Raw genomic sequence first — 27,457 nt, forward strand, 5'->3', positions numbered from 1 at the left:
CAACCCGCTGTTCATCGGTGGTATGCCCGCAAAACAGACGCCGGCGACTGTTCCGCTTCCACATTGCGTCATTTCCGCGTCATTTTCTCGTGTGGACCACGGGTATAGAAGCTCCCGAGCCGGTGTTGTTCCCAAATCCGACTCCTACGAAATTTCCCGTCCTTCCCATGTGTAACCACGCCCTGGCCGCGGCCAGAGCACGTCGTTCCGCGTCATTTCCGCGTCATTACCTCGTGTGCCGTCCGCGGTTAACACGTGCTCAAAGTTTTGAGCAGCTCAAAACTTTTTCGCGCGGCCAACCGTGTGTGAATTTCCGACCGCGAGTAAAGCACTGCTGTATCTCGTCTATATGGCGGTCTCAAATCGTACAACATCGTCCAACAGCGTCTGCTTCACGGCCAGAAATTTCTGGCCGTGGTTCAGCCTCGATACGCCCGTGAAAGGCTGTGTACCCGCGCTCTAAAGAAATGAGCAGCGCAAAACTTTTTCGCGCTGCCACCCACGCGCGAATTTCCGACCGCGTCTTAAGCACTGCTGTATCTCGTCTGTATGGCGATGTCAAAGCGTCCAATAGCATCCGCCTCACAGGCAGAAATTTCTGGCCATGATTCAGCCGCAAACGGCTGTGTGACCGGGCCCTTAGCGCCAGCAACAATGGCTTGATGCGCTCCCGGAGGTTCTTGCCAGTCTGCTGCGCGCATTGGCCCCGCCTCCCGGGAATTCTCCTCTTGTCGTGCCGACGCACACCCCGCCCGTCTGGTTCACGAACGCGTCCGCCATCGGAGTGGCGGAGCCACGAGTGGGCGCTCCAGAGACGTTTTGTGGCGATCCCGCTCAGGTTCATTCATTGTAAACTGCCGACTCATTTTTGACCTGCAACCACCCATTCCCTGTCCGACCTTGTGGTTTCGGGCGCGGAGGTCAACATCCTGGACACAGCCTTAGCCCAGAGAATGGGGTTAAAGCTTGTTCGCCCCCAACCCCAGTTTCTGCCCAAGCTCTGGACGGTCACCTATTGGGCATAGTTACGCAAATTACAGAGCCAGCAGAAGTGAGACTGTCCGGAAACCACGAGTGGATACATTTCCACCTGCTCCCTTCCTCTGGTCAACCGCTCGTCCTGAGATACCCGTGGTTGGTTCAGCACAACCATCACTTCGACTGGCGGACGGGGATGGTTCTGAAATGGAAGGCTGAATGCCACTGGACCTGCCAACACACAGGATCTCATCCTATCCGTTCCAGGCCTATTCCCGCAACGCCCGATCTGTCCTGTCTGGCTGCCTGCCATGCCCGTCGGCCTGCTTACTTCGCCCGTCGACTGGCCTGCCATGCCCGTCTGCTTGCCTGATTCGCATGTTGCTCGCCTGCCATGCCCGTCTGTCCGCCTGCCATGCCTGTTTGTCCGCTGGCCGTTTTTTTTTGGACTTCTGGAGCCGTCCCTTAGGGGAGGGGGCTGTCATGATTACTGATGTGAGGCACCTATGACCACTCCTTTGGCGCCAACTGCCTCGGAGGCTGATTGGCTCCCTGTCACTTATTAAACCCCCGTATTTCTGTCACCGGTTGTCAGTCTGTCTGCGAACCTCAGCTCATTCTAGGCAAACCTTTTCAACCCTGATTATCTCCTGACCTGACCACTTCCGCATCTGAGTAACCTGCTCCCCACGGTCAACGATCTACAGATCCTGTACAGGGAGTGCAGAATTATTAGGCAAGTTGTATTTTTGAGGATTAATTTTATTATTGAACAACAACCATGTTCTTAATGAACCCAAAAGTCTCATTAATATCAAAGCTGAATATTTTGGAAGTTGGAGTGGGGCTTTTTTAGTTTTAGCTATTTTAGGAGGATATCTGTGTGTGCAGGTGACTATTACTGTGCATAATTATTAGGCAACTTAACAAAAAAACAATGGATACCCATTTCAATTATTTATTTTCATCAGGGAAACCAATATAACAGCTCAACATTCACAAATATACATTTCTGACATTCAAAAACAAAACAAAAACAAATCAGTGACCAATATAGCCACCTTTCTTTGCAAGGACACTCAAAAGCCTGCCATCCATGGATTCTGTCAGTGCTTTGATCTGTTCACGATCAACATTGCGTGCAGCAGCAACCACAGCCTCCCAGACACTGTTTAGAGAGGTGTACTGTTTTCCCTCCTTGTAAATCTCACATTTGATGAGGGACCACAGGTTCTCTATGGGGTTCGGATCAGGTGAACAAGGAGGCCATGTCATTAGTTTTTCTTCTTTTAGACCCTTTCTTGCCAGCCACGCTGTGGAGTACTTGGATGCGTGTGATGGAGCGTTGTCCTGCATGAAAATCATGTTTTTCTTGAAGGATGTGGACTTCTTCCTGTACCACTGCTTGAAGAAGGTGTCTTCCAGAAACTGGCAGTAGGACTGGGAGTTGAGCTTGAGTCCATCCTCAACCCGAAAAGGCCCCACAAGCTCATTTTTGATGATACCAGCCCATACCAGTACCCCACCTCCACCTTGCTGGCGTCTGAGGCGGACTGGAGCTCTATGCCCTTTACCGATCTAGCCACGGGCCCATCCATCTGGCCCATCAAGACTCACTCTCATTTCATCAGTCCAGTCTTTTGGGCACTCCAGTGATGTTGCAGCTCTGAAATATGGCAAAACTGGTGGCAAGTGGCATCTTGGCAGCTGTACGCTTGACTTTTCTCAGTTCACGGGCAGTTATTTTGCGCCTTGGTTTTTCTACACGCTTCTTGCGACCCTGTTGACTATTTTGAATGTAACGCTTGATTGTTCGATGATCACGCTTCAGAAGCTTGGCAATTTTAAGAGTGCTGCATCCCTCTGCAAGATATCGCACTATTTTTGACTTTTCAGAGCCTGTCAAGTCCCTCTTCTGACCCATTTTGCCAAAGGAAAGGAAGTTGCCTAATAATTATGCACACCTGATATAGGGTGTTGATGTCATTAGACCACACCCCTTCTCATTACAGAGATGCACATCACCTGATATGCTTAATTGGTAGTAGGCTTTCGAGCCTATACAGCTTGGAGTAAGACAACATGCATAAAGAGGATGATGTGGTCAAAATACTCATTTGCCTAATAATTCTGCACTCCCTGTATACTACCCTTTCCCTTCTTCCTAATAAAAACTAAGAGAAACGCACGCAAGTGGGTCCTGTCTTCGTTCTGGTCCTGACAACTTGTGATTTTTAACAATCATTTTATGTTGCACGACAAAATACTACAACATCTAGTGGTCAAATAATACACACTGTTTGTTTAACTTTCTCTTTTTTTTATGGGGGGGCATTCAATTATCATCCGGAGGGCCGCGAGTTTGAGACCCCTGTTTTAGACTTGGCGTACATTAGATCCAAGTGATGGTACGATCGCTGATGTTTCCTTAAGTTGACAATGAACTTTTTCGTTTTTTTTCATTTAGGACCAGGTGTGTTTTTACTGCACCAGCCATCCAACTGCTCCACCTTATCTCTGTAGATAGGGTCATTATTGTCCCCAACAGATGCCATCACTTTTGTGTCGCCCGCAAACTTGGCTGATCGTGTGCCTTAAGAGTGGAGAGCAGAATCTGATTTTTTTTCGGCGTTTTTTTTTTTTTTTATGTTTTTCTAAATAAAAACAAAGTTAAAAAAAAAGTTACCAGTAACAGTCTAGAAGCAATGTTTGGTAAAAAAAAAAAAAACTGTTGTTGTGCATCTATATTTTGGGGGACAATTATAGCTTGTGCAGAATATGCAGTTTGGAAAATCCAATGACAGGTGGAGAAACAATGCATCTTTGTTAGAGAAAAACTAGACTAAACTGGATCAGCAATTTTCTAAATTTCCCATCTTTATTGGTTTTCCACATCCCAAGTGTGCCTATATTCTGGACTATTCCTCAATTTTTTTTTTCATTCTTAAAAGTCGCGTTATATTAAATTGTCTTCTGTAGAAGTATTAAACACATTCCCTTGAGTATTTGAGTATGTGCATCATGAGATAAGAATAATCTTTTAAATAAATCATGGCTGTGTTTTTAGCCACACTTTAAATCAGGGGTCAGGTGGTGTGGAGTGCCACTTTCAAATTTCCTCGTAAATCAGTGTACCACACCAAGATTAATGACTCGCACAACATTTTTTTAATATCTAACAGAGCATTCATTTTACACCAGTCCAACTATACAACATGGATAGACATTTCAATCGTATAACTCAGTGTTTTTCAACCCTTTTCGAACCAAGGTACACGTTTATTTATAAAAAATGTTCAGAGGCACACCATCCGTCGAAAATGTTTGAAAATTAAGTTATGTTAAAATATTTCACTGTACTACCTCATAAGCAGATAATTAGTATATAAAAAGAAGAAAACAATACTCACATTAAAAAAGAATTATGTGCTTTATGTTTTTATTTTTTAAAGTGCAATCTTAAACCGCTTCGTTGAACAAATTAAGTTATTAAATGTACTGTGCTACCTCAAGAGCAGATAATTGTTACATAAAAAGTACTTAAAGATCTACTGCTACCTACTGATATGGATGACTATTAGAGTTCTTTGTCTGAAGATTGCAAAAATACTGAATTTTGGCCTGATTTTTTGGAAAGATAAAATTGGGCAAATTCCAGCGGCACACTAGACAAGGTTTCACTGCTAGTGTGGTTGAAAAACACTGGTATAACTGGCCAATTTATCTTCCACTATTCATGTTCATCAATCAACTAAAAAAGGAATGTGAATAACAAGTGGAAAGGCCTGTAGCCATCCATGACTTCAACTTTTTGCCACAAGAATTAACCAGTATCAACCATTCTTCATTAACAATCAACTACAATCAAAAAACAAGTGCTATGGACAGCTACCATACCATTCATCAATGATATCTTGTTGAAGAAAATATCAAAACTTGAAATAACAGCAGCAAAGCAGAAGGCACGCGCACGCACACACGCATACACGCACACACACACGCTAATTTAAAATATTCACCATCAGTAAATGTTTTTTTGTGCTTTGCTATGCAGGGAGAAATGTGATAGCTTGCTTCAGTGGTGGCGTTTTTAGCAGTGACAAAGGTTTTCAGGGTCTGTGTTTGTTACCTGGACACTGCGCGTTTTAATGTCCCCGGCTTCTCAGACTCATGCTTGAATTCATGTTCATGTTTCGTCTCGTAATGACGTTTAACACTTGCTGTGCGAGGTACAACGCTCTCGAGGCATAATGCACAAAACAGCTACGTAATTTTGTCTGTCCACGCTGGCTGGAACGAGCGAGATATTTTAGTTCGAGGAGCAGTCATGATTCGTTCATATATCGCGCACGTGTGTTTCGTTGGCTGGGTTAAAAGACGGAACTCTCCTCTGCGAGGCGCAGCAAACACTCACTGACACACGAAGCAGAGGGGGAGGGGCGCTAACGTAAAGCCTCTAAATAACACGGCGCGCTGTCAAGAACCAGAACAGGCTCAGGACCCAATCGCGTGATGTTCTCACACGAGCCATTATTCTACGGGAAATGGGGAGTCATGCACGTTAGGCAGCCGGTCTGGTGTGGAAAGACAGGAAGCCAGAGACCGACGAGATCCATTCCAATTGTCCGAGTTGATACCGGGCAGATGGGGTCGATACGGGTATCACCGCTATCACATTGCTCCCTGCATGGCAAAGCACAAAAAAACATTTACTGATGGTGAATATTTTAAATTAGCATGTGTGTGCGTGTATGTGTGTGTGCGTGCGCGTGACCTCTGCTTTGCTGCTGTTATTTCAAGTTTTTATATTTTCTTCAACAAGATATCATTGATGAATGGTATGGTCCACAGCACTTGTTTTTGATTGTAGTTCATTGTTAATGAAGAATGCTTGATTCATGGAGCAAACCAAAGCTAAATTCTGATTTGGGGTGAGGGAGTAAGGACCATTTCTACCCTTTCTGTTAAGTATTCAATAAGTTAGAAGTAAGTAAATTTATCATCTTTAAATTAAAACAGTTTTTTTGTGTAGAGCTACTCTAAACTATTTAGTTAGTTGTAACGATGGACAACCGTACAAAAGTTGTTCAAGCACTGAGTGTATATTTCCAGGAGGGTAGCCACAACTCTCCGATTGGACTCTTGGAAGACATGCGTTTCTCTTTTTTGGATGTGTTTTTCTTTTTGGTACGGTCTTATTTGTGTTTGTTAGTTAGTTTGGTTGTTTTTTCAATGGAGGTGTTAGTAGTGAATGTATTTTTTTGTATGCTTCGAAAATCAGTGGGACTCAATATAAAACATGAGCAATCTAAATATCTCATCTCATCTCATTAGCTGTACCGCTTATCCTCATTAGGGTCGCGGGGGGGCTGAAGCCCATCCCAGCCATCTCCGGGCAGTGGGCAGGGGAATCTAAATATTGTTTTATATAATGTACATGGGCTGAACCACCCCATTAAGAGAAAAAATATATTGAATCAACTCAAAACATTGCAAAGCTCAGTAGCTTTATTACAAGAGACACATTTGACAGAGATTGAACATAAGAAGTTAAAAAAAGAATGGGTTAACCAGGTGTTTTACGCCTCTTATGGTAAGAGAACGGGAGTAGCGATTTTACTTGGGAAAGGGGTAGCGTTTGAAGTCGAAAAAGAAGTGAAGGACAATCTGGGTCGATATATAATGATTATAGGGTCAAAGGCCGGTATAGAAATATCAATAATGAATGTTTATTTACCAATTGAAGAAAAGAGGACATGTTTTCAATTATTAGCCAAAGTAATAACCAATTGTGCAAATGGAATGTTACTTATAGGGGGTGATTTTAATACTGTACAAAAAAAAGTGGACGGGTACCCATTAGTACATGGACCAAGTACAAAGAGGTCGAGAGTGTTAATCAACATAACTAAAGAATTGGGACTGATAGATCCATGGAGACATAAGAAGCCCCAAAATAAAGACTATGCTTTCTATTCAAACCCTCATGGCAGCTATTCAATGATTAATGTCTTTTACATTTCAAGACAACATATGCATACAGTCAATTGCTAGCCTTCCAACTAAAAAGGCCCAAACAGATTTATTTCACAAATAAAACATCCTATTTCTAAACAGCGTTTAGCAAAACCCAAAGGTATTGCAGAAACGTTTGCAGATTATTATAAAGATTTATACAATGACTCAGAAAATGATTTGGATGACTGCTCGGCACGAAACTTTTTGGGAAAACTACATTTACCACCTCTATCAGGAGGGGATACATTAGAAATTATTCACCCCATTACTAAACAGGAAATACAGGATACAATAAAAAACTTTTAGATTCCCAGGAGTGTTCTACAAAAGCTTTAAGGAAGAATTAACACCAGTACTACATAAAGTATTTAACTATGCGCAAACAAAAGGAGATCCCCCCAAATCGTGGTCAGAAGCCATCTAACAGTCCTGCATAAAGAAGAAAGAGATTCAATGTTGTGTGAAAGCTATAGACCAGTTAGTTTATTGTGTAACGATTTAAAAATTCTTACAAGCATGATGGCAAAAAGAATGCAGAAATTTATAGCGGGATTAATTAAAACAGATCAAACAGGTATTATTCCGAGAAAACAGGGAGCAAATAATATTAGGAGGATATTGAACATAATTTCAAGCACAAAATCTGAAGCCCAACCCCGATGTTAGAATAGAATAGAATAGAATAGAATAGAATAGAATAGAATATACCGTTACTGTCATTGTTACAACATGGGATATATAGTGACAACGAAATTGGACGTGGTACCCCAGTTCCACATTTTACAGTGAGGATAAGGAAAACAAAGACATAAAGGAACAAAGAAGATGTTTTAACTGTCTTTGTTGTATAGGCTTTGTTTTCCTCCGGAGGGGGGGTGTATGAGGGGGTGAGGGACAGACAGAGATGGGCGGATCCAACTAGATGTTTGATCTTACTGTACACACGGTCCAGTGTTTTTCCCTAATTGCTCAGTCCACGTGTTGAATGGATTTGGGAAGTACAGTTCTTAAACATGCCCGATTAAAGTCGCCGGCGACGATAAAAGCTCCGTCGGGGTGTGCAATCTGCTATTTATTGATAGCAGCCGGCAGGGGATTTAGCGCTATGCTAACGTTAGCATCCGGTGGAACATTAGCATCCGGTGGAACGTAAACAGCAACCACAATGACCACAGTTAGCTCTCTCGGTAGATAGAAGGGTCTACACAATACTGCTAGAAACCCTATATCGAGTGAGCAGTGTGTGTCAGTGATTCGGCTGTTATTGTAGCGCATAGTCCCAACCTGTTTTTACCGGAGTCTCCGTCTCGTTCGTGCCGGTGAAGCGTGCGTCCTGCTAGTTGGACTGCGGCGTCGGGAAAGCCAAGACTCCGTGATGACAAAAATACTCCAATTTCGGACGCTGTTGGTGGCGATCCGCAGCTCAAATTCACTTATTTTGTGGACGATGGATCTGGCGTTGATTAGGAACATGCTTGGGAGCGCTGGTCTGTGTGGTCGCCTTCTTAGCCCAGGCCCGACTGGCAGCCTTTTTCTTTTGCTCCGTCGTTGTCGGCAGGCAGATCACCCAGGGAGATCCGGTGGTCTCTGTATATCCCTCGGGATGTTGTGGATTACTGAGCTTGGATGCCCAAAAAGCTTTTGACAGGGTGAAATTGAGCTTTTTACATCAAACACTTATAGCTTTTGGCTTCCCTCAAAAATGTGTAGAATGAGTGAAAATAATCTGTAAAAATCCTAAATCTCGTTTTAGAGTCAATGGTCACTGTTCAGATGTCTTTGATATCAAAAGAGGAGTCCGGCAAGGGGATTGTTTAAGTCCACTCTTGTCTGCAGTAAGCATAGAACCATTCGCGGAATCAATAAGACAAAATGAGCAAATAACGGGGAATATTAGATGAAGGAGGAGAAGAACATAAAATATCACTCGTTGCAGATGACTTGTTGGTAATGTTGAAAGAGCCAATCAATACCACCACTACTGGAGAACCTTAAGATATATAGAGAAGTAGCTCGGTATTTAAATAATGAGAATAAATTAGTAGCAATGATGATATCAGGAAAATGTCCAACAGAGGTGATAGAAAATGTGATTTCAAATGGACAAATAAAGGGTTTAAATGTTTGGGGGTGACTATTACACCACATTCCACACAGCTGTTTGATGCAAATTATGGAAAGTTGATGAAAGAAATAAGGATGATTTGGAAAGATGGGAAATTTTGCCCTTTAGCCTTATCGGAAGTGTAGAAACAATTAGAATGAACATATTACCAAGACTATTATTTGTGTTTCAATCTCTTCCTTTTCTGATCCCGGCATCCACATTTAAAATGTTAAATAAATTGATAACAACATTCCTTTGGCAAAATAAGAAACCTAGAATAAAATACAAAACCCAGTTAGCTTCTAAAGAAAAAAAGGAGCCTAGACCTATCCAATATTAAATATTATTATTGGGCAGCTCAAATTAAAGCTCTTATTTTGTGGATTACTACATACAAAGATACAATACCTACATGGAAATGATTTTTACAAATATTTGCAACTAAGGCATTACTTCCAAAACATGATTAATGGGGGAAAATATGTAAGGAGCCAATTAAAGTTGAGGAATTATTAATATCATACTCAAAAGGACAATCGATAAAGGGGGTTATCTCAAAATTGTATAAAGCTCTGCGAATGGATCTCAGTAATGATGACATGGTGGTTAACGAAAAATGGGAACAAGAAGCTACTGTAGTGATAAAAGACGACGAATGGGAAAAAACTTTAAAAGAAAAATAACCAGCACCCCGACATGGAGGGAGTTTGAATGGAAAGTAAAAATGTGATTCTTCTACAGACCCTCTATCACTTCAAAATATAAAAATACCTCATATCTATGTTGGCGTAACTGTGGGAGGATCGGAGATTTTACGCATATTTTCTGCAATTGCCCTGTAATAATAAATTTCTGGATAAGTATTCAGACAGAAATAAAATTAATTATTGGGTGGGAGTTGTGGTTGGACCCAGTGACCTATGTATTAGGAATTTTGCCAGAAGAACTATTGACTGGTCAACATAAATATATACTAAATGTTATGCTTCTGGTCGCAAAGAAAATGATCACAGTGTCTTGGCTGAATCCACAACTTCCTGACATAAAACAATGGAGAGACAAATTAAAGCAAATGTACATCATGGAAAAAAATCACTGCAAGATTTCAACTGAAACTAGATCAATTTGAGAAAAGATGGAAGCTTATCACACAATTTTTACTCGATGTCTAAACACTTCACTTTGTATTTTATTCATTTTATTAACATTTTTTGTTCTTGTTTCTTTTGTTACTTATGGTGTCAATTGTATATATTTTTTGTGTGTGTTGCTGTATGATGGAGGAATCAAACCGTGTCAAAGTGTGTGTGAGAAATGAAAAGTTTTATAAAAAATAAAAGACTCCAATTTTACTGCACAATTACTACAAAAGTAAATGTCAAATTTAGTGCTTCATAACAGAGACTTAATACATTATTTTGTCTTCATTATGATCAGAAAAAATACTATAGAAATACAGTACTACAAAAATGTGTACTATGTGTGATACTATAATACGAAAATACTATTAGAGAAATATTACAAAATAAATACTACACAAACCATGTACAGTAATAGTAAATAATATTAGATACATAGTACAAAAATACTAGTATGGAAATACTTCAAAATACTACCTCTGAATCAAAACAAAAACTTGAAAGAAACATCTCCTGGATGAAACTGGGACGCATCGTCAGTGATGTATCCTGAGTTCATTGAGTGTTTCGGGTCTCGCAACATCAGACACTCTCGCCCAGGTGACCCAGCCGAGGTTGATCAGGCCTTAACTTGCATCCAGTAGCAGTCCACGGACCTGCCCTTTTGAGCCAAAGCCACCTGGTGGCTTTTTCTGCACCTTCACTAGCGGATTTAATGACTTTCCTCTTGGCTGCCCCTGTCACACCCAACCATCCTAGGACTTTGCAGTAGGATCGTCCAGCAAAACCCCTACAGCCGACCTCTATTGGCTCAAAGAAAACTTTCCAGCCCCTGCCCCTGCACTCCTCCACCAGCTCCTGGTACTTTGCGCGTTTCCTTTTATTGGCTTCCTCAATGCGCTCTTCCCATGGGACTGTGAGCTCCAGCATGATCAGGTGTTTAGAAGTCTCAGAGGTAATTATCATGTCTGGTCGGAGCGATGCTGCTGATATATGCTGGGGGAACCTTAGTTGTTTCCCAAGGTCGACATACAACTGCCAATCAGAGGCAATGTGGAGGAGTCCGGATGTTGTTTGTGCACAAGCCCTGGGTTTCTCTCCTGCCTTGATGAAATTGACTGCCTTGCTTGTGGCTTGATGGTGTTTGCCCCTGTTGACTGCTAGGACAATGCACTCAGCAACTGCTTTCAGAACCTGGTCATGGCGCCAGCAATAGCGGCCATCAACCAGGGCCTTTGGGCAGCTGCTGAGGAGGTGTTCCAACGAGCCTCTTCCAGAGCAAAAGGGGTGTTTCGCTCTTTCCCCACGCATAAGGGTTTGCTGGGCTTGGTAGGACATCGTAATCTGCCTGCACAGGGAACCTGACACGGTGGAAGTCTGCTTGCATTATGTTCGACCAGGTCACTTTGCGCTGTAATTTGTTCTCCCACCTTGTCCATGCTTCTTGCTTCCGTAGTCCGACTGCCCTGCTCACCCGCTCTTCCTCCACACCTGTTAGGACCTCTTCCTGGAGAAGATGGTGTCTCTTCTTCCCTTGGGCTTAACTCACTTTGGTCTTTGGAAAGAAGCCCAGACCTGCTCTCCCCAATGCTAGGACCCCAACCAGAGTCTTCTGCCTCAATCGTGACTCTGCCACCTCCACCTCCTTCTGAGCTCTCCACTTCCTTCCGGTTCTCACTTCAACCCCAGCTAATGACACTATAGTAATGCTATATTACAAAAATATTGTTACATACAGATTATAAAAGAAATAGTACCAAAGTACAACCACAGTAATACTACAAAAAACCCACAGATGTACTACAAAAATATCTTAATGAAATACAATAAAAACTACTGTAGAAATACGACTAAATACATTCGAATAAAAGTACATAACATTGTAAAAATACAACAAAAACCAGACTGCATGAATACTACCAAAGCACCAGAAAATAATACTAGAGTAATACAAGAATACAAAACTACGGGCTGATTAAACATTTTTTTCTTCACATTAGCATTATAAGGGTTACTCAGTTGTGTTGTTAACACCAGACTTTGCCTAATTTCCGAATCAATGGTGAAACTAATCCAGCCAGTATGTTGTCATTTGAGTATTCTATGTAGGAAAGCTAAACGACTTGGATGTGGTACTTCTAGTGTTAAAATGTAAAATAGTAATTTAGCATTTTCAGAAACTCAGCAAAATTTTACTTGATGTCATGTTTTGCTAATGATTGGGATGCAACATTTGGGATTGATGTTGTGATTTTTTACACACCTTTGGAAGTTTAGAGGGAGCCTTGATTGTAAACGTGCATGTGTTTAGATGACTGAACAAAGGAGGAGGAGGCAGAGGATGGGATTTGTGGACGTCCAACAGGGCGGCAGTGCTCCGTTTCCTTCCATCGCAGCTGGAGGGAACAACCAGCCAATGTAAATCCTGGGATGAAGAAAGCAGCAGCTAAATAAAACACCACTAAAATACTCTTCACTTTAACAAGTCACTGGTGTTTACTCTTATTTTATTTTAAAAATGTGACTACATCTAAATTAGGGCCCTTGTGCTAAAAATGAACTCCATCATTGACCAAATAGATCTACAATTGGCTACTATTTGTGTAACCTACTTCAGGGTATGTACACCTTTAGTTTTTTTTCTAAGACGGGGGTGTCTCATTTTAGCTGGGGTTGACTTGCTAGAAAAGGAGAGAGGGAGAAAGAAAAGGAATAAAAAGAGAGGGAAGGAGAGAAAAGGAAAGAGAGAGAGCAAGGAGAGAGAGGGAGAAAGAGAGATAGTGAGAGAGAGAAAAGCTATTATTACATTTGCTTTGCAAGTGGTGCCTGGCTTGGGTGACATCAAGTTGACATATTTCAAACTGCTGCGCCTTTTTCTCTTGCCCTTCTCTCAACGTCGTACCACTGGCCTAATCTGGCCCTCGGGCGGCATTAATTACACTTAGAGAAGGGCTTGGAGAAACAGCTGACTCTTTGAAAAGATTGGGAAAAAATAGACTTTTGAACATTACCGGCAACATGTTTATGGAATATTGGCGCAAAAATTGGGCAATCGTTTTAGTTGAGTTTATTCGAAAGGGAGAACAAATCCAGTTGGGGTCTCGTCAAAGTCATGTCAAGAAAATCCAGAAAGTAAACATACTTCCACAAGATCTGAAGCTCCCAGTTCTACACAGGTGTCCAATAGCCGACCCGTCAAAGGTTGTATTCCGGGCCCAAGACAACACTGAGAGAAGTGCAAGATTAAAATGAGCTCCAGTGTGAATATCTACCTATCTATTACTCTCTCTTTCTTGCTCTTTTTCTCTCTCTCTCTCTCTCTCTCTCTCTCTCTCTCTCTCTCTCTCTCTCTCTCTCTCTCTCTCTCTCTCTCTCTCTCTCTCTCTCTCTCTCTCTCTCTCCCTTTCTCTCTCTCTCTCTCTCTCTCTTTCTCTCTCTCTCCCTTTCTCTCTCCCCCACCTTTCTCTCTCTCTTTCTCTCTAACTGTCTCTCTAACGGTCTTGCTTTCTCTTTCTTTTTTACCCTCTCTCTCTTGTTTTCCCCTTTTCTCTATGATTTGGTGTTTCCTTTTTTCTCACATTCTCTTTCTCTCTCTCTGCCTTCCTCATGTTAACTCTTTTTCTCACTCCTCCTTTATCCATCTTTTTCCTTGTTTTGTACTTGTGCTTTTTCTCTTTCTCATTTTCCTTTCCTCTATATTTTTTTCTCTTTATCTCTCTTTGTCTGTGTTTTCTCCTTCTCTCATTTTCTCTCCGTGCTCTCTTGTTTACCTTCTGTCTCTTTTACTCTGTCTCCCTTGTTCTCTCTCTCTTTCCTTCTCTTTCTTTCTTTCTTTTTCTCCCCCCTTTTTTTCTTAAACCTACTACTTAACCTGCTCCCCAATTAATATGAATTTGACACCCCTGTTGTAGAAAACTGCAGCTACTCAATTTCCAGGGGAGTTTGAAAAAAACTGACCCATATAAAGAACAGGCCTAAAATATAATAACAGAACACACGCTACTAAGTTCAAGTACCATACAATTATGAAAGTGTAATTCTTTTTTTCCAAAGTAGCAATTAAAACCGTGTTAAAGAAATAAACATGTTATTATTTTCATATACAAACTCAGTCAAAATATAGCAATGGTCATTTTTACAAAACACTTCTTTGTGAGGAGCAGAGAGATCCTGCGCATGCTTCGCAGGGATGCGATTGGCTAAGTTGCAATCAGCTTCTTCAGTACCTTAGGGTTAGGCTAACTGGACCAAGGTTGATCCACCGGGATTTTTCTGCCCGTGTACCGTGGAATCAACCTTTTGTTAAAAAATGTTGAATGGTGTCCTCAACGAACAGCAGTTGACGCTTGATCCAGGGACACACTTTCCCGCCCCTCGTTCTCCGATGATGAAGGTACAGAGCCAGAGGCGGTTTTGGCAGGCCACGTGAAATATAGGTGAAACCATGTCTCTCCTTTTCCCCTAAGATGCACAGCCATGCCCATTTGCTTCTTGACCAGGACAGGACCAGTCGACCATGAATAAAGCACATGCCATTCTCATTTTTTTACACCTTCTTTTGATTTCACACACGTTTTTTCATCTGGACGTGTGTTTCTTATCATTGCTTTTCACTGCTTATCATTGCTTATCATTGCTTGATGTTTGAATCACATTCAAACTTGCTCACATTCATCTGGAGGGAACCACAACTCTTTTTGCTGCTTAATCTGGTGATATGTTTCCAGCGGATAAGAAATCTTCATCTCGAGAATGTCCTTTACATCCAATTATGGCAACAGCGGTAGGAAGCATTAAAGCGTCAAGCAAATTTAGAATTTCATCTGATGTTCAATGGGTGTGTTGGTTGCCGTTTGAAAATCATTACGCTGCCATTCTTTTAATGAAATGTACAGTCATGTGTGCGTATGCCAAATCTGTGTGGATATTTGCCAACCTGAGAGCTGCTGTTAGTGCCAATATTTATTGAACTTAGGGGCCAGAAATCCTCTGTGCATGGGCCTCTTCAAAACCTGTTTCTGTAGGTCGGTTACTGCAACTGTAGACAGTAAGCCTCCTTTACCTTTGAGGCAACATCCTTTGGTTAAAATAATCAAGTCTGGATTGGGGTCTCATAGAAATCAGTGCGAATCAGATTCTCATCGGTAGTTTTCTGTACACAACAGACTGTCAGCCAATATTGAGACACTCATGAATAAAGAGAACATGTGGTTGTGCTAAAACTGATTAAATTTATCTCTGTCTTCCCACAGTCATGGTGAATGTGCAAATTTAGACATACTGTACTGTATTCTGTGCTTATTATAGCAAGCGTTGATAGATAGATAGATAGATAGATACTTTATTCATCCCCGTAGGGAAATTCACACTTCCAGCAGTCTACCCTGTTGTTTATTAACAGATGAACATGATGCCCGAGGGGTGCTTGTAGCGAAGTGGATGACGTCACGCCAGTCCAAAAATTCGACATCCCTGCGGCAGATGGAGAACTTTTCTTTGCGAAAATCCAGGGACACACCACCTTGTGTTAGCAAGTCCGCCTCCTCTCCGATTCCCCCCGGCTTTCGTGTCTCTGTTTAGCGGCGTTGAAGCCGGATTGCGTCCGGAATGCTAAACGTGAGCCACGTTCCGCAAAACACAGCAACTGCGCTCCCTGTGCGCTTCGATGTTTTCCAAAAGCACTCGATGATCTTATTTGGTCGTGAGTTCGCATTTACCATGATTACGGATGGTACCGAAGACTTATAACGCCGCTAGCCGCTTCGCTAGCTCCGGTTTTTCCTCCACGATAGGCCCCTTCATCACGCCGGCACGAGAATTCTTAAGGGCAAGGAGTTGAAATTCCTTGAATACACACATTTCTTGTGCGTTAAAACCCATGTCCATAGGATAGAAGTAATCCATAGTGTAGTTGTCAAAACGGGAAGAAAAAACACCGAAGATAGGAGCAAACAATAAAACAATAGGGCAGCTGCTGGAAAAGGCAGCCGCTCGTGGCAGCGCCGCTTTGATTATGCAAATGAGGCACAGATTGGGTGCCTTTGTTCATATTTCTCCAGTGAAGTTCATGCATACAGACAAATCTGTCAATTCCCCCTTTTGATTACGAACAGCAGACACACTCTCGTCTTACCAAAAAAAAAAAAAAAACAATATATAACATATGGTTGTAGACGGGAATGGACACACTTGCAGCTGAAGAAATGTGTTGCTTCAAGGCAATATATGAGTTGCCTGCCTAAGTATTGCATTGGAGAGAATTAGAAATATTCCGCATACCTTGTTCATTGACTGTCTTCTGAAGGGGGTGCTTGAGGTCCACAAAATGTGGAACATCATGCCTGGAATAGTTGCAGGGTACAAGAAACGCCAGCATGTCCTTGACCTTTGTTGGTTGTGGGTGATAAGAATAATGTCTCAATGAGACAGAGACAGGTCTTTTCTGTGGTGTGAAATCAAATGCCCAAGTAAAGACATCTGCGACCTCTCAACCTGGAGTTTTGACTTTGAACACTTCAATCCAACAGAAGCCAAATGTGAAAGATCTGGCGACTTCAAGGCATGAATATTCGGATGGAGCAGCCAGCAAATGGTCATCCATATACTGAAGCAGGAGAACACCTGGGTGCATCTCAAGAGGAGATAGAAACTAGCTAAGATAGCTATTAAAGATCCCTGGTGACAAAACAAAGCTTTAAGGTAGGCAGTTGTAGAGTAGTAAAACACCACTCTAAGAAAATGCAAAATATTGCTTCATCGAAGAATGAAGCGGGATACAGAAGAATGCATTGGCCAAGTCAATGCAGGTGAAATGCCTGTGTGTCATAGTGATTTGTGATTGTGCTGAATGTGGATTTGGAACAGGGAGAGTTGGAGTTTATACTGCCAAATTAATCTCCGGCAAGCCATGTACCACGCAAAATTTATCAGTACCTTTCTTTTCCACGGGTAAAATGGTTGTGTTATTATCATAACCAGGAATTTCATAAAGCACTCCTGCTCTGATGTAACCTTAAGTTGTCTCAGCCTCTTTTACAGGGTAATGGGGAACATAATTTCGTCCCGGTTTCAACAGAAAATTGACAGGTTCAATGCCTGACCACAAACCCACTTCATCATAGGGGTCTGTGGACCACAGTGATGTAGGAACAGCGTCGAAAAGATTCAATGCAAACTCACTATTGGTTGTCTCAAGCCCGTGGTATCGTAACAGAAGCTGGTGTTCCAAAACAGAGGGGCTGACAGAGAATAAAACCACTGCGAATGAAAAGTGCCAATCAGCAGCCTGGGTGCAGGGAAGGACAAATGGACCCAGATTTTTCATTGTTTGCTAAGTAGACATCATCAAAGAAAAGAAAATATGTGGCTGACAAGGTGACATGGTCAGGTCAAGAGTATTTGCATTCTTGTACCATTTGAGTTGTTCAGGTGTCAGTCACCCATAATGCCTCCCAAGGATTGTCTGCAAACTGATTACCAATGTTTAATTCCCACTATTGTTTTGAATTTCCTGAAATTCTTCACCACAGATTTCATCCCCTGGCCTGTCATAATACAAATTGTAATGCATGCAATCAGCCACCATGCCATACGACCTGAGGTTACGCATCCACGATGACCTGAAAGGCCAGAAATGTTCAGCCTCAGGCCAGCAGCTTGAGTCCATTTTCATCTTTTCCCAGTAGATGTCAGCAGTGGCACACCACATGGAGCACTGGCCAAGGAGTGGGAGCTGGAAGGCGGATGATGCAATCGCTGAGCAACAGTGAGTGTTCCCATCTGGAAATCTCAAAGTAAGTCTATGAGTTCTTCATATGATGAGAGGACACAGGGCAACAAGAAGGTCAATGCCCAAAAGGTTAAACGGGCAGTTAGGCGCATACACAAAACAGTGTGATAAAGTCTGTGAAAAACACTTGACAGTCACTGGAGATGTCAATCGCCAGAGGGTTGTTACACCCTTGAATCCTCCAAGTATGATGCTTTCTTTAGTAAGGGAACAATCAGGAGGCAAGTCCATAATTGGGTTATGGGGGGCTTCCCGTCTTCTAATTTTAATCATTCAAAGCCCTGTCAACAAATGTTTCCAGATCTTAATCTATTTTGGGAGAAAAAACATCTGCTGGTGTACCTTCCGGGAGTGGAAACAGCACATATAAAGTTGAATACAAGGTGAAATAGTGTTCTCACAAAATACTTGATTATCAGGGAAAGAACCTCCATTTTGCATCAAACTGCTCAATTGTGAAAGCGGACATGATTGTGTGAGTAGAACACGGATGTCACCTGCTGTCAGCTTTTGTCCAGTAACAGTCCTCAGCACAGCCTGAAGCCAATTAATACCACCAGCAGTCATGGTTGGTAGATTTTACATTAAAACACTCACATCAACCAGAAAGAAACGTTTATAGGACATAGCAGAATTAGCAGTAGACGAATCGACCTTGGCAAGCATAGGTGCTTGCAAGACATCCTGGGTCTGAGAGTGGGTCTCAGGCCTGTTTGAGCTGGTAACTGACCCTTCAAGACCTCTATATTGGTCCAGAGCGGGGTCAGGGTAGTTGCCTGAAATATGCTTGAAAGAAGTCTTTAGGTCTGCTAATTTATTCTGGAGATGAATAATATGGAACCTGTAGTCTACATCCTGAGATGATTATCCTCAAGTAGTTCCTCCTTGAATTCCTGTTCAGTGTGTAGGGTGCGGCATTGTTCATCAGCTTCTGCACTATCTCCATCCTCAATTAGGTGACAGTCTAAGTCTAAGTCTGATGTTTGATGGAATGTGTCTATTTCCATCTTAAACGTTGTCAGTTTTTGTATACACACTCGTGGGTCACCTCTCAAGTTAGAAACGGCTTACAATTTATTTTCTGATTATTTTATGCCGGTAGTTATTTCAGCAGATAAAGTATCTGCAATGGGTCCCTCTGCCTGAAACGCTCAAAAACGACATAGTCTAATAATGACAATAACTTTTGAACCATGCATTCTAGAATTATAAAACTTGCTTTGCATCATCTTTCATACAAGTGTGACTTGCGGGCTGAAAAGTGCTTTTTTAAGCTTATCTCCGCCTGAAACGTTCAGATGGAATTCTTCTGAATTTTTTAAATTAAGTGAGTATTTGGGGGCAGCACGGCGGCGCAGTGGTTAGCGCATGTGCGGCACAGTTCAAGTCATGGGAATCCAGCTCCAGACTTCCTGTGCGGAGTTTGTATGTTCTCCTTGTGCTTGCGTGGGTTTCCTCCGGGCACTCCGGTTTCCTCCCACATTCCAAAAACATGCATTTCAGGTGAATTGGCCAGTCCAAATTGTCCCTAGGTGTGAATGAGCGAGTGAGTTGTCTGTCCCCGTGTGCCCTGCGATTGGCTGGCAACCAGTTCAGGGTGTCCCCATGCCCACTGCCCGATGATTGCTGGGATGGGCTCCAGCACCCCCGCGACCCTACTGAGGATAAGCGGTGCAGCTAATGAGATGAGATGAGTATTTGGTGAAAAAAAAGTTATGCAAAGTTTTAAAAAATTGTGACTGGCAGCCTGAAAAAGGCCTTTTTGAGCGTCTCTCCACCGGTAATGCTCCAAAAAGCTATAATCAAATGATGACAAAAACTGCGGAATCATGCATGCTAAAATCATAAAACTTGCTTGTTGGAAATCTTCTGAATTTTCTAAATTTAGTTGGGGTTTGGGAAAAAAGTTCAACTTCTTATGTTATGCAAACATTTAAAAAAGTGGGACTGGCAGGCTAAAAAGCGCATTTTTAAGCGTCTCTCTGCCTGAAATAAAAAAGCCATAATATTTATAGCCATAATAGTCACTGATGGTCTAGTGCAGGGGTGGCCAACCCGGTCCTCAAGAGCCGCATGTCCTGCATGTTTTTGGAGTTTCTCTGTTCAAATACAGGTGAGTCCAATCACCTGGGTCATTATCAAGCTCCTGCAGAGCTTGCAAACAATCTTAAAATTTGCATCACCTGAGAAACCTCCAAAACATGCAGGACATGCGGCTCTTGAGGACCGGGTTGGCCACCCCTGGTCTAGTGGCTAGGATTTGGCATTCTCATTGCTGTGGCCCTGGGTCCGATTCTCGGTCAGGAAAACTGTTGCAGACAGAGCACAGTTCTGAGGTCATGGGTTCAAATCCAGCTACCAACCTTCCTGTGTGGAGTTTGCATGTTCTCCCCGTGCTTGCGTGGGTTTCCTCCGGGCACTCCGATTTCCTCCCATGTCCCAAAAACATGCATGTCAGGTTATTTGGCCGGTCGAATTTGTCCCTAGGTGTGAATGAGTGAGCGAATTGTCTGTCCCTGTGTGCCCTGCGACTGGCTGGCAACCAGTTTAGGGTGTACCCTGACCCACTCCCCGAAGATGGCTGGGATGGGCTCCAGCACCCCGCGACCCTACTGAGGATGAGCTGTGCAGATAATGGATGGATGGATGGATAATTTTTTAATGACAACTAGACAATTCAAGACAATTGTAAGAGTTGTGATTGATCTGGCAGATGTTGGTGAGAACCGGTAGCATTGAGTTGTTAGCATTATGAGTTAGCATAAAGTTTTTAACTCGGAGAGAAGTATTTGTAATTTTCAACTTGCTAGCGGCACACAGAGCTGTTAGCATCCTCTCGCAAGCAGCCACTCTTCGGAATTCACCATTTACCCTTGGTTAAAGGTAATGTGGGTCGGGTGTCACGGTCGCCATGGCCACCAGTCTGCCGCGCCCCCGAACTCAGCTGCAGCAGATCAGCTGATTGCTGGTCTGCTATTTAATGCTGGATTTTGGGTTTGGCGCGGGCTGGCTCATTACACAATCCCAGGTCTGTTATGCCTTGTCCTGTTTTAGGTTTAAACATTTTCCGTCTGTTATGCCTTGTCCTGTTGAGTTCGTGCCGGAGGAACTCTGTATTGTTCTGTTTTGGTCCCGGAGTATTGGGCGACTTTTATTTTGTTAAATAAAACTTATGATCGTCAACGCATATGAGTTCTCCCTTCCTGCCTCCTGCCTACGTTCTGGTCCGGTCACCCCTTCCACTCCATCACGCCACGTGACATCGGGCCCCGTCAAGCCACCCTGGACATTCAATTTGCTGAGTCGTTTGCATGTTAGCATTAGAATAATTTTGCCACCCTGGACAGTCCCTGCTTACTATGACTACACCCTGGAAAAGCCCTCGTTTCCATGACTACCCATAGAAATGAACGGATGGGAGAATCTCAAAACCCATTATTCCGGATGGGGACTTTTTTTGCGGGGCCCCGGAGACTCGTATCCCTGTAAATAGATATAGCACGAGAGTCCCGGTTGGGCCGGAATTTTTGGTATATGAATCGATGGGGTACTCAAAAAGCTCTGGGAGGAGTTCCCTGTTAAAATTCGGCGGAAGAAGATAGATAAAACTAGACAATTCCCGCGGCAATTGTAAGAGTTGTGATTGATCTGGAAGATGATCCCGGTATGTATATATAACCCCGGTTGTTAGCATTATGAATTAACATAAAGTTTTTAGCTCAGAGAGATGTTTCTGTCATTTTTTACTTGGTTCTGTGGGTGGACCCTGACCCCCCACACCCCCCCGGTACTGGCAAGTTCATTTGAGATGGGCCCACAACCGTTAGCAACAAGGATATGCCTTGTGGAGGTCTAAAAAACACATTCATGGTAAAACCATAGTAATAACACTGTTATTAAACTTTAAAAACTTTTAAAATATACATGTTCAAATAAAATGGGCCGTTCGATTTGAATTGGCCCATCCGAAATGCATTGAGCCCATTCAATTTGCTGAGTCGTTTGCATGTTAGCATTAGAATAATTTTCAGCATGAAAAAGTTAGCATTTAGCCGTTAGCATCACTTTTTAGCATGTATCCGTTAGCATAACTCATCAACATGAGGCCATTAGCATAATTTGTAAATATGAAGTCGTTACAATATCGCCATTATCAAATTTTTTTAGAATGAAGAAGTTAGCATTTAGCCGTTATCATCACTTTTTAGAATGTATCTGGTAGCATAACTCATTAACCTGACGCCATTAGCATAATTTGTAAATATGAATTCGTTAAAATATAGCCATTACCAAAAAAAAAAATCTATGAAGAAGTTAGCATTGCCGACAGTGTTTACAGCTAGCTTGCGCTAATACTTGGGCTGGCTGTGCCAGCCCAACCCATTGTTAACAGTGTTTACAACTAGCTTGAGCGAAAACTTGGGCTGCCTATGCCAGCCCAACACTTTGCTAGCGGCGCACATAGCTATTAGCATCCTCTCGCTAGCATCCACTCTTTGGAATTCACGATTTACCCATGGTTAAAGGTAATGTGGGTCAGGCCCCCTCAAGCCACCCTGGACAGTCCCTGCTTACTATGACTACCCTCTGGAAAAGCCCTCGTTTCCATGACTACCCATAGAAATGAATGGGCCCATGTATTCCGGATGGGAGACTCTAAAAATACATTAGAGCGGATGGGGACTTTTTTTCGTCTCCCGGGCCCCTTGCGGGCCCCCGGTGACTTGTATCGCTGTCAAAAGACAACCCACAAGAGTCCCGGTCGGGCCGGAATTTTTGGTACATGAATCGTTGGGTTACTCCAATAGCTCTGGGAGGAGATACCCATTAAATTTCGGCGGAAGAAGATAGATATAATAATAAAAACTACAAAAAGATATAATAATATAAAGATCTCGGGGGATTGTTCAGGTGTCAGTCACCCAGTGTACCTGGTAGCATAACTCATTAACCTGACGCCATTAGCATAATTTGTAAATATGAAGTCGTTAAAATATAGCCGTTACCAAAAATGTTTTCTCTGAAGAAGTTGGCATTGCCGACAGTGTTTACAGCTAGCTTGCGCTAATACTTGGGCTGGCTGTGCCAGCCCAACCCATTGCTGACAGTGTTTACAGCTAGCTTGAGCGAAAACTTGGCCTGGCTTTGCCAGCCCAACTTGTCACCAGTTTTAACTGCTAGCATGAGTAAGCATAGCATCAACCTCTCATCGCTAATACTTGGGCTGGCTACGCTCCGTGCTGGCGTGGGTTTCCTCCGGGCACTCTGGTTCCCCTCACATTCCAAAAACATGCATGTCAAGTTATTTGGCCGGTCCAAATTGTCCCTAGGTATGAATGAGCAAGTGAGTTGTCTGTCTTACAGCACTTGGCAATGTAGTTGTGCCTTGCTGAAGCAATCACAACTAACTAGACAATTCAAGACAATTGTAAGAGTTGTGATTGATCTGGCAGATGTTGGTAGAGAACCAGTAGCGTTGAGTTGTTAGCATTATGAGTTAGCATAAAGTTATTAACTCAGAAAGATGTTTTTGTCATTTTTTACTTGGTTCTGTGGGGGGACTCCACCCCCCACACCCCCCTGGTACTGGTAAGTGCATTTGAGATGGGACCATAACAGTAAGCAACAAGGATATGCCTTTTGGAGGTCTAAAAAATCACATTCAAGGTAATAACATAGTAATAACACTGTTATTACACTTTCAGAACATTGAAAATACACATGTTAAAAAGGAATGAGCCATTCTATTTGAATTGGCCCATCTGAAATGCATTGAGCCCATTCAATTTGCTCAGTCGTTAGCATATTAGCAAATTTTTTTAGCATGAAGAAGCTAGCCTTTAGCCGTTAGCATCACTTTTTAACATGTATCTGTTAGCATAACTCATCAACATGTACCCATAAGTATAGTTTGTAAATATGAAGTCATTAAAATATTGCCATCACCAAAAATTTTTAGCATTTAGAAGTCAGAATTTAGCCGTTAGCATCACTTTTTAGCATGTACCCATTAGCATAACTCATCAACATGAGTCCATTAGCATAATTTGTAAATATGAAGTCGTTAAAATATTGGCATTACCAAATTTTTTTCAAATAAAGAAGTTAGCATTTAGCCATTAACATCACTTTTTAGCATGTACTTGTTAGCATAACTCATCAATATGTACCCATTAGGATAATTTGTAAATATGAAGTCGTTATAATATAGCATATATTAAAAAAAATTAACATGAAGAAATTAGCATTTAATTGTTAGCATAACATTTTAGCATGTACCCATTAGCATACCTCATTAACCAGAACCCATTAGCATAATTTGTAAATATGAAATCGTTAAAATATTACCAAAATTTTTTACCATGAAGAAGTTAGCATTGTTTACAGCTAGCTTGCGCTAATACTTGGGCTGGCTGTGCCAGCCCAACCCATTGCTGACAGTGTTTACAGCTAGCTTGAGCGAAAACTTGGGCTGGCTTTTCTAGAGCTAGCATGAGTAAGCATAGCTTCAACCTCTCATCGCTAACACCTTGCTAGCGGCGCACATAGCTGTTAGCATCCTCTCGCGAGCATCCACTCTTTGGAATTCACCATTTACCCATGGTTAAAGTAATGAATGGGCCCATGTATTCCGGATGGGAGATTCTCAAAACCCATTATTCCAGATGGGGACTTTTTTTGGTACATGAATCGTTGGGTTACTCCAAAAGCTCTGGGAGAAGATACCCGTTAAATTTCTGTGGAAGAAGATAGATATAATAATAAAAACTACAAAAAGATATAAAAACATTTGTTACTTGGTTCTGTGGGAGGGCTCCAACACCCCCCCGGTACTAAAAGCTAATTTGAGATGGTCTCATTCAAAATGAATGGGAAATTCTGGGATTTTAAATCGTCAGTTATGTCGTTGTGGTGACGGATATCGGTAACCAAGGACATAGCTGGATACTGCCAGTCGACCTGGATTTTTGATGTATAATTCGTCATGGTACTCTAAAAAACCTCGAAGGAGAAGCAAATTGAAGTTTTATTCAGCGGGATTTTAAGTAAACACTAGACAATTCCCGCGGCAAATGTAAGAGTTGTGATTGATCTGGAAGATAATACGGGGATAAAGCATAAAGTTTTTAATTGGGATAGCTGTATTTGTACATATTTACTTGGTTCTGTGGGGGGACTACACCCCCCCCCCCCCCCACACACCCCCCCGGTATTGGAAAGATGATTTGAGATGGTCCCATTCAAAATGAATGGGAAATTCTGGGTTTTCAAATCGTCAGTTATGTCGTTGTGGTGACGGATATCGGTAACCCAGAACATAGAACACTACTCCAGGTCGAGCTGGAATTTTTGATGTATAATTCGTCATGGTACTCTAAAAAAACCTCGAAAGAGAAGCGAGTTGAAGTTTTATTCAGCGGGATTTTAAGTAAATACAAGAGTTGTGATTGATCTGGAAGATGATCCCAGCATGTATATATAACCCCGGTTGTTAGCATCATGAGTTAGCATACAGTTTTTAACTCAGAGAGATGTTTCTGTCATGTTTACTTGGTTCTGTGGGGGGACTCCGCCCCCCCACACCCTCCGGTACTGACAAGTTCATTTGAGATAGGCCCACAACCGTTGGCAACAAGGATATGCCTTGTGGAGGTCTAAAAAACACATTCATGGTAATAACGTAGTAATAACACTGTTATTACACATAAGCATCAGTTTATAGCATGTATCCATTGGCATAACTCATCAATATGAGCCCATTAGCATAATTTGTAAATATGAAGTCGTTAGAAAATTGCCATTACCAAAACTTTTGTCATGAAAAAATTAGCATTTAGCCGTTAGCATCACTTTTTAGCATGTATCCATTAGCATAACTCATCAACATGAGGCCATTAGCTTAATTTGTAAATATGAAGTTGTTAAAATATTGCCATTACCCAAAATTTTTAACATGAAGAACAGATGGTAAGGCGCCCGCTTTGAGACTGGGAGGTCGGTGGTTCGCGCCCCAGCCGAGTCATTCCTAAGACTTAAAAAGTGGTCGGTGGCGCCCTCTGTTGGCTGCGGCTGCATCGGCTCGCTACAACGGGTCAGGTGCAATCGACATTTCGTTCTGTGTACATTGTTACACAGAATGACAATACAAGGAAATTATTATTATTATTATTATTATTATTATTATTATCATTTAGCCGTTAGCATCACTTTTCAGCATCTAGCCATTAGCATAACTCATCAACATGAGACCATTAGCCTAATTTGTAAATATGGACTCCTTAAAATATTGGCATTACCAACATTTTTTACCATGAAGAAGTTAGCATTGCAGACAGTGTTTACAGCTAGCTTGCGCTAATACTTGGGCGAGCATTTAGCCGTTAGCATCACTCATCTGTTAGCATAACTCATAAAAATGAGGTCATTAGCATAATTTGTAAGTATGAAGTTGTTAAAATGGTGCCATTACCAATTTTTTTTAGCATGAAGAAGTTAGCATTCAGCCGTTAGCATCACTTTTTAGCATGTACCCATTAGCATAACTCATCAACATATACACATTAGCATAATTTGTAAATTGTCACAATCACCCTAATCGGGAACACCTGTGTGATGGGGGTGTTCCTTCGCCTTCCTCTCGTTCCAGTCCCTGTGGTCCAAATGTTTCGCCATCATCCTCTGTAGTGTCTCCGTATTGTCTTCTTCCACGTCGATCCCCATTTCTTTTAGCAATGGAGCTGCATCCATCAGTGTAAAAAATGTCTATATTCCGGAGTCCCAAAACATCTTCATCTGGGCGGGATTTGGTCATTGTCCCTTCAAGTTTTTCTCCTTTAGCTTTTTGATGACGTCCCTCCTTGTTTCCTCTTCTTTTGCATTTAAGTGGTGTAGTCTTGGTTGAAGTAAACAGTCTTGGCTTCATACGTTGTCTTCTGTTTCCATGCTCCCTTCATCACGGATTATTTTACTCTGTAGTCAACGAAGTGCACGATAATTGCTCGCTGCGGCACCTCTGCTCCCTTGTTCCGTTTCTCCTTTGCGCCAGTTTCCTCGACAAGCCTACCTTTCTTGACCATATTTTATTGAAGTGTTTTTCCTTGATATGAATTACAAATTATCCCCTTTCTGTCTTTTTCCTAGTTGGTATTATGTTAGTTTGTAGTGGTTTTGCCAAAGCTACTTTCCTTGCTGCCGTCTACCAGTGAAGATTCGGTTACTTTTTCAAAATGGAAAACCCCAAAAAAGGCCAGGCGAGGTGAGGCAAGGAAGTCAAGAACCGTGTAGTGGAAAAGGGGCATACGCATTATATCTTGCTCTCCCGCTCCAACATTGCTCTGGTGGAAAGTTAGGCGCGGTTGCTTTAACATTGTTTGCCACAGTTATATGTCGTAATCGTAGTTTGTTCGTTTGCGGAGGTCATTAACC

The 27,457-nt window shown here is 42.2% G+C and overlaps 1 protein-coding gene and 2 pseudogenes across 1 annotated transcript in view; 1 reads left to right on the forward strand and 2 right to left on the reverse strand.

Annotated features, from left to right (window-relative positions):
* The window catches only part of itpr3 (inositol 1,4,5-trisphosphate receptor, type 3), a 307,422-nt gene extending 292,012 nt beyond the window's left edge, over positions 1-15,410 (forward strand). Inside the window, exon 58 of the mRNA XM_088320630.1 lies at positions 12,554-15,410. Within this exon, the coding sequence (XP_088176756.1) occupies positions 12,554-12,664 (111 nt within the window). The 3' untranslated portion in view covers positions 12,665-15,410. The remainder of the gene's footprint in view (positions 1-12,553) is intronic.
* Positions 15,411-17,254: 1,844 nt separating this feature from the next.
* On the reverse strand, positions 17,255-18,289 carry LOC148349883 (uncharacterized; annotated as a pseudogene).
* A 7-nt stretch (positions 18,290-18,296) lies between these two features.
* On the reverse strand, positions 18,297-26,752 carry LOC148349884 (uncharacterized; annotated as a pseudogene).
* Positions 26,753-27,457: the final 705 nt, after the last annotated feature.

This window comes from Urocampus carinirostris, chromosome 17, assembly GCF_059441175.1.
Source record: "Urocampus carinirostris isolate Australia breed hairy pipefish chromosome 17, RoL_Ucar_1.0, whole genome shotgun sequence".
Lineage (NCBI taxonomy): Eukaryota > Metazoa > Chordata > Actinopteri > Syngnathiformes > Syngnathidae > Urocampus > Urocampus carinirostris.